Source organism: Suillus plorans (genome assembly GCF_016647745.1).
Source record: "Suillus plorans strain S12 chromosome Unknown HD556scaffold_21, whole genome shotgun sequence".
NCBI lineage: Eukaryota > Fungi > Basidiomycota > Agaricomycetes > Boletales > Suillaceae > Suillus > Suillus plorans.
In genome coordinates, this window is record NW_024537405.1 from 221,193 (window position 1) to 234,281 (window position 13,089).

A 13,089-nucleotide genomic window follows, 5' to 3' on the forward strand; every position below is an offset into this window, starting at 1 on the left:
CTAAAATACGTCGAATGTGATAGTATGTGCATCGTTCGGAAGACCCTCGGTGGGAATCCGGACAGGTATCTCGAAAAGGAATTTTCGGTCCGATATTATTAACGTCAAGGCGATAAAGCACGGCCTTGAGGACAGCACCAAGTCCCTCCCCACTCGCTCTCATTCCTACCGCCACCAACGCACAGACCGTTCCCTTCTCCTCCATTTTTTTAGATTTTTCTGTACACTGTAATCGACGGTCATCATGGACGACGAAGTCGAGTATCTGGGCACCAATTTTGCTCAGCCAGCTGCTTGCCCCTGTGATCCACAGCAACCGGTAACAGGTAAGCACCGTCGTTTTTTGCTTGAACAAAACCTCCCAGACATGTTATCACCAAGGTATCACTCTGCACGTTGAGTCGTGTGGTGGAAAGCCTGCTCATAATGTTTCCTTCTTCAACTCCCGCACCTCCCATGTTCACATCGGTCGCAAATCAATCTCAGATGATAGGTCAATGAGGAAAGAGAACGACGATCAGAATGCTGTATTTGCATGCCCCGTAGTCAGCGCAAAGCACGCCAAACTTGTGTTGGCCTCCAGCGGCCACGTAGGCACATGCTGATTCTGTCACATCGGACTTGCACCTGACAACCTGTCCCAGGTGTATATTGTTGATCTCAAGTCCCGTCATGGGACCCATGTACGCAAGCAAGGCGAAATAACATCTAGGATGTTGCAGCCTGAGGTGGAGACCTCCCTTACTGATGGCGACATCGTGACGTTTGGTAAAGCTGTGGGGCAAGGCGCTACCCTCGTTTCACCGGTCACAGTTCGCATCGAATTTTTGCGCGATATTTTGGATATGCGCGATTTGCCCCCATGGTGTCTCACCCTTGTAGAGCCCTCAAGTCCTCGCCCACGAAAATTAAGCACCGGGCGCTATGGCCTTAACAGTCCTATTTCATATCCTTCTTCCCCATCTCATTCTTCAGAGTCCCTTTCATCTCCATCGGGCTCATCCAACGAGGCTGCTTCACATTCGGAGCATGAATCTGATATAGAAGAGATACCGTCTTGGGAAGAACTTCGTTCCTGTGTTTCATCCCTGCGTCAAGACTTCCACGCAGACTTTTTGGGTGGTTCATCACTCGGGAAGATGCCATCGCTTGGGTCGTTGATGCAGGATATCTGCCATAAGATCGCGGACCCACTTGACATAGATTCTCCCCATCCTTGGTCCCCTCCGGCCATTGCAACCATTGCGTCCATTGATGACGATGATGCGCCTTCGTCCATTATCCACCTTGAGGATTCACGGTCTCATTCTCCCATGGAGCTTTCCACCCCATCTCCATCGCCCCCTCAGGCCCCCGAGGAGCCGGAAGTCGGTGCATGGCCACCGTCCCGGGCTGACTCCCTGCAGCCCGGTTTACGTCGGTCGGATGAGTCGAGCAGAGTCAAACTTCCATCGATGTGCTCATTTGGGCACATGGGGTCCCTCGATTCGGGATCTTTTGAGAGCTTCCCAGAACGGCTCCCCTCGCTTTCTAGTTTCCAGCCGTTTGTGCCGCTGGAGGCTGAACCGGCCACCCTGGCACCCATTCCTGTTCTCCCCTCTATTACTGAGGTGCGGTCGGATGAATCCCAGATTTCCAGTCATGATGACCATGGAGATTTGCGCGATGCCATAAAGACTATCGAGGCAAGTATATGTTTTGGGATTTTTATCACTTTAAATTTCAACTTTGCCTACCTAGGGTCGAGTCAATGTGCTGCATCTCAGTGTTACTGATATCAAGAATCGCCATGCCATGTCAGAGGACGACCTTTATGACCTTCAGCACCAAGTTGACATGCTCGAGCCTGAATCTGACCAACTTTTTGCACGCTTGGAGGCTGCAGAAGACAAGCTATCCACTTTGTCAGACCTACAGGATCAAGTCTCTGAGTTACAATCCAAGGCCGACGCAGAAAGCTGTGACACCTTCGTGCCGCCCATGGCAGATGTTAAGGCTTGTGCCGACGCTCTCAATGCCCTTGTCATTGGTTGGTAGTGGTGTCCTCGTCACTGTTTCATTCGTCTGATCAAATGCCGCAGAAATGAAGACCTTGCGCGAAGAAACTGAAAAACGCGTGGAAGAGAAGATTCAGACAATTCAGGTCGCTAGGACGGAGGCGCTGTCTGTCATCGCTGCAGAAGTAGAGGTAACGTACTTTCTTACACTTCCCTCATCGCTCTCATACTCTTGCAGACTTTCAAATCGCTTAAACGCAAGCATTCTGAGATTGAAATCGAGGTCGCTCCTCCAGTCAAGATGGATATCGTTGTGGAAGAACCAGCGGCGGCTACGAAACCTGAATTACCAGTCGAAGATTATAGGCATATCAAACGGCCTAGGAGGATAATGACATCCATCGCGCACACCGCCACGGCCATGGCAGTTGGTGCAGTTGCAACTTGGTCTGCGCTCGCCTTCTCGTAAATTTCAGAAGAATTCTGATATTGCAATTGCTAAAATGCATAATTGGTTCTTGGTTTGTACCACCACTGTTCATGTTGTAGGAACTTCGTTGTATTTTCCTTCGTACGATGTACGCTATTTTAGGTTTCTGTACGGATTACATGTTGTATCAGGTTCCCTATGAGCATTATTTGAACCCTCCCAATTCAGTTTCTGCATCCTGATTGATGTGAAGAGACGTATAAAGAACATATAGAGTGATAATAAGCAATACAGAGATATGCAATAACATCATTCATGAAGGACAATTAAGAAAGAAGCCTATCCAAACTTGGTCCGTATATCCCTAGTAAGAGCACGAAGCATAGCGGATGTAACCACTGTAGACTTGTCCTCAGGAGGTAAAGATGTGGTGGTGCTGAACGAGGGCGATGTGTAGGCAGGACTAGTGATGCTCAGTGGAGGACTTCCACCCTCGCTAGATCCATCAGAGGCAGATAATCTCCTCCGCTTGGCAGGGGTAGAAGACCTACGGATGGCAATCAGTCAAGTTAGAACAATTTCATCATCAATGACGGACCGGCTGGATGACGCATTGATTGATGCAGTGCGTTTATACGTCTGTCGCAGCTTGGCAGAACGAAGGGCATTGAGTTCATCCGAGTAAGAACCCTGCTCAGTTGAGATTTTCAATGTCGCTGCATCGAGACGAGTCTTCCGTATGAGGGTGGGGTTTGCAGCTTTGGGGCTCAAGTGTTGAGTGGACAGCTCCTGAACGACGTCATATATATATTGAACAAAAGTCCTCGAGGGAAATTCTACAGCAAACAAGTTTGAGTTGCGCACACAATCCATGTAGAACTGGCATACCTCGGTCAAGGGCCTGGTGCGATCTCAGATCACCTGCGAGGTGTCTACCGGGATCTTGCAACGATGGATTGTCTAGCCATTGCAAGACCGCATCAAACATTGAGCTGTCAAGGAATAAGCAAGGGAAAGGCGCGGGATGGAAACATGACGTACTCCGAGTCTCTAACATGTTGTAGCTTCAGGTTGGGTAGAATATTTTCAAAGATGGTAGTACTGCCACCCATCAGTTGAAGTGCTGCTCTAGAGATGGTGATGAGAACATCGATACACAATTCTAAGAATCTCCCGAGGAAACCCCAGTCAACTGGTAATCATTGTCAGTACTGGACATTCAGCAGCACCAATATTTGCCTACATTCTCCATCGACTATGCATTGCTCTAATCGCTGGAAGGTAAATGTCTGCCATATGGGTTTCCACAGTCTGAAGAGGTCTGTCCCAAAATCAGATGCTAAACTTTGAGAAGTATGTCGCAAACTCCAACATACCTGGTACAAACATCCACCGTACGAGTTTGCCTTCAGTATCAACTTTGAGTGACTGCAAGGCGGACTGAAACCTAGAGTCAAGGTCCGAGGCGGTGGATGTCAATGATAGGTCAACATGGGAAGACGAGATTTCATCATGAAGAATTGCAGCAATCTTCAAAATGTTCAGTGGTTACTCATTTTCAGAAGAACGTTGGGTATACCATATCATTGAAATCAGAAGAAGAGTCGGGCTCCTCGCCAGACCAAGATATCGTCAAGAGGGAAGGAATGAAATGCCGATCAGGGGGCAATGACTCGATGATATCTCGTAAACGTGAGCAATCATCCAGCATCCGATATTTTCTACCATGCATAAGTTAGCAACTCGTAGTAAGCAACTCATCACAACCAACCTTTCCAGGGGGTCCTCGACCTCGCCAACCGGAGTTCGCTCGAAAATGATGATACCCGGGTATAATGCTTTGTTGCTGTGTGGCTGCGGCACCACCGGTATCTGGAATATATTGACATCCTTCCAGTTGCCAGAGTCAGGTACATCGAATTTCAGTTCAAGCCAAATGGCAGTTCCATCATTATCCTGGTTTAAGGACAGCCAGGCGGACCAGCTTTCTGGAATAGTGCGTGACGTGGCCTTCAGGTGTTGCTGCAGGACATGGAAGAAAGATCCACGAGCCCAACGCCGTTCGTTTTCTTCACGATTCTAAGACAACAATGCATTCAAAAGGTGTGGTATACTTGATACGGACGATGTACCGACCTTTTCGAACCGCTTGAGAAGTTCTTCGTCGCTGGGCGGTGGCCGGTATTCGCTGGACAAGCGATGTCTGAGCCGCTTCCTAATGGAGCTTGGTCGTTCTGGTGTAACCACTTTGCGCTTGTTCTCTTGCGGTAACGAGCTAGTACTCTTCGAAAGTCGCTCTGTGTGTACGCGCTGACTATAGGCCTCACTTCGGAGACAAGCCTCTTTCCACTTGGTACGATTAGCTGTTCTTTCCCTCCATTCCTGGAAGGCCTCCTTGATTACCAAGTTCCTTCGGGCAAATGCTAAAGCTTTGGATTCGAGCGTTTCTTGGTCCACGTTGCTAGTGGATGATAAAGCCGGTGCTTTGCCGTTGAGTGGGCTTTCCAGTTTACTTGAAACCGCCTCAAGATCGGCAGCGGTTATTCCTGAACGCAAGGGAGTTTGTACAGAGTCACGTCGGTGTAGGCTGGCCATAGAACTAAGTGTAGATCTTGTCCCGGGCGATGAAAGTACCAGTGGGCTCAGAATTTCAGTAGGGGAAGCAGTAAGCAGAGTAGGTTGAAGTTTTTTGAGAGACTGGAAAACGGACTTAGTGGATGTGCCAGAGATGGTCGAAGGGATATACATCGTCGCAGTGGGTGTTGACGGTAAAGATATTGGCTGCTGTCTACTCAAAGGCGGTGGTTGAGAAGGTGGTGTTTGATCTGAGCTACCGAAAGAATTATGGCGAACATCGAAAGTTGGTTGTGAAGTGACGGGAGAGGGAGGAGTTGGAAGTTCATGCGAGGGTGTAGGTTGTGTGACAATTGGAGAAAGCACTGGTGCAAATACTGGTGCATGGGGGTTGAGAGGTTGTGCCTTGTTGACCTCGGGTATGGAAAAAAGTTTTGGGAAAGCGGGTAATGGTTGACTAGAGGTAGAGGGAGGAGGTGCCGGAGGCACTGTAAATGGAACCTGAACCTTCTTCTCGCTGGGCAATGTTGAGGTTGGAGACAAGACAAGTGGAGGTTGACTAAAAATTGGAGATTGACTAAAAACTGGAGGTTGACTAAAAACTGGAGGTTGACCTAAGTTGAAGGTGTGATCAATAAACAAGAAATCGGAAACGGGTTGCCCACAAACCCGAAGAGGGTGCTTCGTTAAAAATAGAGGTCCGAGTTGCAGAGGATCCAAATACTGGTGTGGAGACGGCAGCTGAGCCAAAACCAAACTCGTTCGTGGAGCCGAATGCTGATGCCTGGAATGTCGTCATCCCAAATACATTGGGAACGGATGTCAGATTTGAAAAAGCAGACTTTGGTGATTGTGATGCAGGTTGAGAAGAAGGGTTTAGGAATGCTGATTCAGTGGGTTTCGGACCAAATGTATCATTGAGCCACTCGGTTCCGCTTCGCTGCGGGGGCTTCGGGGAAGATTGTGGTGCATCCACCAAGTCAGCCTCGAAGGGTGGCTCCTCTTCCTCGTGCATAGCGTCTGGTTCTTCTACAATAACGTCATGATGCTCCTCTACAACAGCAGAGCTGCCATCGATTATATCCGAAAGGGTGAGATTTTCCCGCAGGCTTTCAATGTCGTCGACGGTGTCGGTGCCAAATAAGTGTTCTATGATGCATGCGACCAGATATATCATGGCATAGTTTCCTTCCCCCTGAAGGACTATGATCAATTCATTGAAAACCCCAAGCGCCTCGTTATCGACGGAAAGAGGAGAGCTTCTGCCAATGGGGGCGCTCTTCGCCTGTACGAGTAACCGGAATTTGGTCGTGAGCTTGAACACCGGATGCTCGAGGATAAAGGAAGGAATATCCTCCTGCCGCTCTTTTTGATCACGAATATGGATTAGACGATGATAGACTCGCATTTCGAGCTCTGTTGGTGATTGATATTTTCCTCGCTGCTCTTCGTAAAACTCCTTCAGACTTTGAAGAGCTGCGAGTACGATTATTATCAAGAAGGTTCGTCAAGTGGCGAGTCCACGCACTGTACTTCAGCTGTTGTTCCTCCAGACTGACTTGGGATCCGGGTCGGTCGCGCTCCAGATGAAGACCAAGGATGTGAAACCGTGCACATCTATCATGGCACTCAATTGCGATGGAACCCATTTCATGCTGCATCGTGAAGTCACTTCGTACAGCACGTGAACGATCACGAATGAAATTGAAGGTTGCAGAAAAGCCGCCTCGGGGAAGCAAGTCGTGGAAAAGATAATCGAGTGTGCGCTGCAATAGATTGAATCAAATTATGCATAGAATAGTATATTGGAGCAACATACTCCAAGAACTTTTGGAGGACGAAGATCGGAGGGTAATGTCTTGTCACCAGCTGCCCGTTCATACATTTTGACAGCTCTCTTATGATCAACGCGTTTGGTTCCTGGGACCTAACGAGTAATCAGCGAGTACATCTAGCACACTTACGAATTGAATGTCCTCATACAATTTCCCATTCAAAGAGGTTGTTTTCGCGTTCACGGCGGTAGCGTTCGAATGTCGGGCACATATCCATGCATGTGCCGATCATTGTGATAGCGTCTTCCAGACGTTTTGCAACATTGGGGTCGTCCATCTTGCCCTCTGCAATAGCTGTCTTGCGCTCGACCTCGCGCGCTTTCACAAGCTACAGACTCGAGTAAAGGTAATATACATCGAATGAGACGTATGACGCACCTCTTTCCAGAATCGTTCCCTTTCCTCGAGAGTATCTGGTTCTTGGTGTTCCACTTCATCTACATCTACATCAGTGGCATCCTCCATTTCGCTATTATCCCCTTCGCTGGCAGCAGCTGACCCAGCGCCTCCTTGACGGAAAGTCAGGGTGGCATTAGGGAATTTGCCACGGGTGCCTCTTCCTCGACCCCTAGTTCCTCTATGCCCTCCACGCTCCCACCGTTCGGTATCTGCGCCTCCATGAGATGTGCTATTTCTGTTGGTAGCATTGTCCGCGACCCATTGCTTGTGTTTATGGTGTGCTCTTCGTCCTGTTCCGGAGTTGTCATGGTGGGCACCGTTTGCGCGTGCTCTCTGTGTTCGGAAGTGGGTGGTGGACTCCATGTTGCCGACTGCACCGGTGGTCACACTCGGTCTTGACAAAGTAATCGCACCTTCTCTTGTTGACGATGTTTGATCGTGTTTATTTCCAAAGGCCTTGAGCAATAGAGCCAAATAATGCCTGAGAACCTTCTATATATCAGCAAGCGGCGATCGGCTAGTAGCTAGAACCTTACTCACACTATGTCTGATGCTCTAGGGACGTGTTGCGCGCTCGGACTCACTGCGTGCTGCGACGTCATGACTGGAATATGTCTTGATTTCATGTCCATACGTAAGCACCGCGATTTCTCAAGCATCGTTTAATGCCATTCTGCACTGGCAGGACATCCATGCACAGAGCACCTCTGCAGCTGCCAGTGCTGCTCATGCAGAAAGCCCGTCGATGACACCACATCTGACATTGAAAGAGCGCCTCTCATAGTTAAGAGCAGACAACCTAGTCCCCATCCACCGATGCATAGCGCTGAATGCTCGTAATCTTAGGCGCGCATTCCCGATGATGCTGTACCAACTAGTAGCTGGTAGGTGATGCCCTTCTCAAGACATAGATGAAGCTGAACCAGTAATTATTTTCAGAGAAACTAATTTTGTATCATCACTGTATCTCATACCACAAGGAATTGTTACTTCCCGGTCAACTACCAGTGACAGGTATAATAGACAGTTCCACTTAAATGAAGGAATATTTATAAAACGAGCGAAACGGAATGAGCGAAATGAGTTTAACTCGAGAATAAATAGGGTATAATCGAACCAAGTCCAAACAGAAAGACTGTTCAAAAAGAAGGGTATAACGAAGAAGTTGGTTTAAACACCTGGTGTAGTAAAGTCAGGGTAATCAGGCCAGTTGCCCAGTTGTGCAGGGTCACCTCCTATGCGGACCCAAGCAGAGTGCGAAGGCGTCGGACCGTCCAAAACGAAAAGTTGGTGCCATCCAGGTGGACTTACATACGCATTCGGGGGCGCCGTGATGGTACAAGTGTTCCCAGAGCACGAAAACGCAGGGAATAGAATCCTCCCACCGCTCATGACGTTTCCGTGCGTGCTAGACGAAGCTATATTTCATAATCAGAAACTGATACATCCATAATCACTAGCCTTGCTTACCTGCCACCAGTGAGACGCGCATGGTACTCGTTGTTCCCTGGAACAAAGTCACCGTAATACTGTACTGTCCGCCCAACGCCCAGTCAGTCTCAGTAATAGTAAACTCTGGTTGCGTGAGACCTTGATTGAGGTATGGTGGAATATAAACCTCAATGCGCATCTCCTCTGGGTACACATAGGACCCGTTGGGATAGTACGTCTGTGGGTCTGAACCAGACACCAAAACACGCCCGTCAGGCAGAAGGGTTGCTTCGGAGTGATACAAGCGGGCTACAATGGTATTGTTGAGGATAGAGAAACGCTGGCCAATCGGCTGCGAAGGATCATATAGAATTGCGCTAAAATTAGGATCTGTGGCAAGGCCAAAGCCAGCAACACCTTGATGAGCGCCGTTCATGATCAGATACGTGCCATCTGTGATTGACGTATTATTAAAACCAGATTCCTGTCATTCGTCATCATATTTATTTACCTGGCAGAGTCGTGATACAAGGCATCACCCGTTTGGAAGGCTAAAGTTCGCACATCTCAGCATCAAACTTTAACTTTCCCAAACTCAAATCGGCTTACCATACGTTCCAGCGTCCATGTCGCATTTGGTACTTCGGGGGCAATTGAGATACAGTTGTCCAGCGCAATAGCAGCTCCGATTGTCGAGCCACCGCAGATAAGAACCTCGATCGGATCGGTGTATGGAGCGTACTGCGGTAAAAGTACCGCAGACCCTTCCATCGGGTACGTCCGGCCGGCGAGGAAGTTGTTCACGGCTCCCGGCATATTTGGCAGCACGGTCACTGTGTCAAAGGTGACAGGATCAAGAATGCGAGCCTCGTTGTAGTAACCTTGTTACGTTCTGTAAGAAATAGTGCATCTCGTCCATCATGTCACGCACCAATGAAGAATCGACCACTGGGCAGCACCAGTAGGAATGGATAGAGATTGTATGGATCTGTGCGCTGAAGATAGTCCAATGTGACGACCGTATCACCACCAAGAGGCGCTGGAAGTATTTCGAGGCTGGGCTGCGGGGAAGCATTACTTCCCGACTCTCCGCCAACGACCAAAATACTTCCATTTGGCATCATCATCGCGGTAGGATACCATCGGCCACGCTGAGCACGCATAAGGACAATGAGCCAAGTACCAATAGTTCAGAGCTTACCTGAAGTGTGAGTTCATTAACATTTTCTTCCCAATCATTGGTACCATTGACACCAGCACTCCCATCCGGCGTATACAATCTCACACCAAAAGTCGACGAAAGCGACCATCCACCTACATTGATTTGCCTGATGATTCCATTGTAAGCGTGAGTCTTATATGCCAAGTGAAACGTCAAACCTTCCTCCCTTGTCTGGTAGGATGATACTACCAGAACAAAACACGTCCGTCTGCACGTGCATCTCGCGCCAAGCCAGCTGGTAATTGTCCACCAAACTGAGATCCAACTCATACGCGCCAGTGGAATTATCAAATTCCGAGGTGCCATGCTTCTCGAGGAAAGTGACTTTGTTGTTGATGCCCACAGTGGCAATGAGAGGGACAACGAGACCTCCTATGAGGAACTACATATATTATGAATATTTTGTACATTCAGGACAAGATGGGACACACCTCATAGTAGCCAGTATTCGCGGGGGTATTCCACGTATTCATCGTCCCATTCCAATAATAGGTAGACAACCTGCTTCCTGCTCCACATAGGTGGATTGGGTCCCCCGAGCAAGCCATGTTGCACTGTGAATCCGAGACATACGTCCCACCATTTGCTGCAATATCACTGATGTCGCCGCAGACTTGTCTCTATCAGCGATCCGCAAGCACGTATAGTGAGTCGATGCGCTTACAACACTGGGCTCCGTATTCAAGACCAGCTACGGGATACCCGAAGGCAGCACACTGGTTCAAGCACGCATCGACGGTATTGTTCGTGGTCCATTCATTTTCATATTGGAATATCCGGGCGCCAATGGATGGTTCTCTGCATGGTAACATCAGGACTCGCAAACATGAGCAATGAAGAAATCACTAACGCCAAACAGCCTTCATATACCCATTTTCCAGGCAAGTTTGTGGTTTGCATCACAGGAACAGGAAGTATTGTTATATTTCCATTAGAGGAGTAAACAGAAAGTAGGTTTGGACCACCGCATGCCTCACTAGTTCACGTCAAGAACATAAAAAAGACCAATGAAAGAAGACACACACGTCGCATTGCCACCACAGGCCATGTTGCAGTTACTATCCGCACTGATCGTAGCGCCGTTGATGAGATAATCACCGCAGACTTGAGCAAGAGTAAGAAGAGGTGAAGAAGAAGATAGAAACTACTTACAACATTGCGTGCTGTACTCGATGGCTGCTATGGTGAAGTTTTGCCCGGCACAGTTCGCGATACAACTCTCCACTGTCATGGTGCTGTTGTCATATTCGTTCCCCAATACGCGCCCATTTACGTTGTCGACGTAACATCCTCCATACGTCCAGTTGCCAGTTAAGCCAGAGGTTACAGGGGAAACAGTGCTGGGGTCGGCGGGATTGACGACAGGGGCAATAGTAATAGCCTGGGTGTGGTTATACATACTGAGCCTGTACGGCCCCCCGCAATACTCGGACGAATTTCCCGAGCATGTCATATCGCAGTCCGTGTTTGTGGTGGGACCAGAATTATTCTCAATGGTTGAACCACAGTCTGTAAAAACCTGTCAGCAAAAGGAGCGTTTGAGCGAAGATGCGTGCGCACAGCATTCATCAGCATATTCCATGCCGGCATAAGGGTATCCAGCGTCGTAACACGCGGCGGTACAAGATTCAACAGTAACGCTTCCGGTTACGCCAGTCCCGTATGGTAATGCTCGTGTTGCTGAGTCGCTGGTACCAATGCAAGTTAGCTCAGGACCCGTTCTTGACATACAGGAACGTACTTGTAGCATCCGAGCAACGACCAGTTGCCAACGCTAGGGACCAGGATGGGTGGGGCGGTAGGTTGGGCCCCGCTCCAGAATATATCCAGTCTGTTGCCAGCACCACAGAATTCGGCAGCGTTACCAGTACAAGCCATGTCACAGTCCGATGAACTGGCATTGGTGGCACCACTAGAAAAGTAGTTGCCACAGTCTGTGTGAAAGATGTGATGAAGAGCCATAAAAATTAGTGTGAAATAGTACGTACAACATTCCTGAGCATATTCGACGCCTGCATAGATGTAGGCATTGGAGCCAGTCGAACAAAAGTTGACGCATGACTCGATGGTCATATCTACAGTGTCTGTGTAGGCGGCTGCGGAAAGCGTCCTTGTACCGCCGACATTATCGCTGTACGATTCTGGTCATAAAATGACCACCATAGTGGAAGGATATACTCACGTCCAGCATCCAAGGGCAGTCCAGGTTGTGTCGCGTCTGTGGAGATGGTGTGAGGGGAAGCGATATGCACAGGCGATCTGTGGAGAAGAGATGAGTGACTCTGTACTAGTAAAGACAACGTAGGCTCGTACCGCCGTGAGAGAGGATATCAACGAGAAGGTAGTAAGACCAGCCATCTGGTTGTGATCGAGACATCCTCGAAACGCTGTATTTATACATCCTAGAAGTGCTTTGGGGTTTTCCCTCCCTACGTTCTAGAGAACGTTGAGAGAAGCTGTCAGGGTGAAAAATGACACCAAGGTACTTGGTTTCGTCACAGGGCCAGCACTTGACAAGTATTCAGGTCGCATCATTCAAGCTGAGCTGAGTAGGTCTGTGGATACCAGGGCTACGAGTCCCTGAAAAGAAGAACGTTACCCATGAGTTGAGAGAAGAAAGAAGTAAATGCTCGCTGTGACGGAGTAATGGATGATTAAATCAATACGAGGCTCTTCAAACTGATTGCCACGCAGCTCCCATTTGCGAATGCATGGTGTAGAGGTGCAGTGGATACGTGTAAGCTAATACAAAGCGTCCCTGTATCTGTAATTCAGGAGAGATTGATGTGTATTTTGTGCCAAGCGGACTGGAGATCGCCCTTATTCTGTTGGTACGAATGAGACCGGAGTACTACCCACTATCTCCGCGTGATTGACTGAGCATTATATAGATGGACACATGATCACGGGGCGATGCACGGTAGGGATCGTACCAAGAATAGTCAAGGACTCACGAATGACAAGACTTGTGAATGCGTGTAGAGTGGGGCTAGAAAGCACTTAATGAGTAGAAAACACACACGGGCATGAAGTACCTTGGGATCACATCAAATGGAGATGAAATTCGGGAAGAATGACCGCGATGATGCCGGGGAGAGAAGTTCGAATCAGAACGATGGTATAGACATTGAACTGTCTGTACTGCATTTTACTGCTAGTATGGTTAAATCTGCTACGGCAGACAGGGGTAAGCTATTAGCT

The 13,089-nt window shown here is 48.6% G+C and overlaps 4 protein-coding genes across 4 annotated transcripts; 2 read left to right on the forward strand and 2 right to left on the reverse strand.

Annotated features, from left to right (window-relative positions):
* The first annotated feature begins 118 nt into the window (after positions 1-118).
* On the forward strand, positions 119-2,729 carry HD556DRAFT_367238 (uncharacterized protein). The gene is made up of 6 exons (XM_041310391.1): positions 119-326; positions 487-590; positions 645-1,685; positions 1,741-2,029; positions 2,082-2,188; positions 2,236-2,729. Exons 1-6 carry the CDS (start codon positions 245-247, stop codon positions 2,464-2,466), a joined length of 1,854 nt encoding a protein of 617 aa, XP_041161421.1. The 5' UTR covers positions 119-244; the 3' UTR covers positions 2,467-2,729.
* HD556DRAFT_1363389 (SAC3/GANP/Nin1/mts3/eIF-3 p25 family-domain-containing protein) lies at positions 2,661-7,683 on the reverse strand. The gene is made up of 14 exons (XM_041302692.1): positions 7,215-7,683; positions 6,985-7,164; positions 6,821-6,928; positions 6,530-6,767; positions 5,671-6,477; positions 4,564-5,615; positions 4,199-4,506; positions 4,007-4,148; positions 3,804-3,957; positions 3,671-3,748; positions 3,469-3,619; positions 3,316-3,419; positions 3,026-3,263; positions 2,661-2,974 (listed from the first exon to the last, which is right to left on the reverse strand). The coding sequence occupies exons 1-14, from the start codon at positions 7,596-7,598 to the stop codon at positions 2,767-2,769; spliced, it is 4,152 nt and encodes a 1,383-aa protein (XP_041161422.1). The 5' UTR covers positions 7,599-7,683; the 3' UTR covers positions 2,661-2,766.
* Positions 7,684-7,778: 95 nt separating this feature from the next.
* HD556DRAFT_1235150 (uncharacterized protein) lies at positions 7,779-8,075 on the forward strand (the record flags this gene model as incomplete). The annotated part of the gene is made up of 2 exons (XM_041297721.1): positions 7,779-7,869; positions 7,936-8,075. 2 exons carry the CDS (start codon positions 7,779-7,781, stop codon positions 8,073-8,075), a joined length of 231 nt encoding a protein of 76 aa, XP_041161423.1.
* Positions 8,076-8,405: 330 nt separating this feature from the next.
* Positions 8,406-12,246, reverse strand: HD556DRAFT_1472002 (copper radical oxidase-like protein; the record flags this gene model as incomplete). Its single annotated transcript, XM_041308454.1, has 17 exons — positions 8,406-8,653; positions 8,706-9,119; positions 9,178-9,217; positions 9,276-9,547; positions 9,598-9,817; positions 9,868-9,994; positions 10,047-10,270; positions 10,320-10,501; positions 10,553-10,686; positions 10,739-10,864; positions 10,914-10,992; positions 11,041-11,397; positions 11,449-11,576; positions 11,630-11,822; positions 11,877-12,019; positions 12,071-12,147; positions 12,202-12,246. 17 exons carry the CDS (start codon positions 12,244-12,246, stop codon positions 8,406-8,408), a joined length of 3,009 nt encoding a protein of 1,002 aa, XP_041161424.1.
* Between the last annotated feature and the right edge of the window lie 843 nt (positions 12,247-13,089).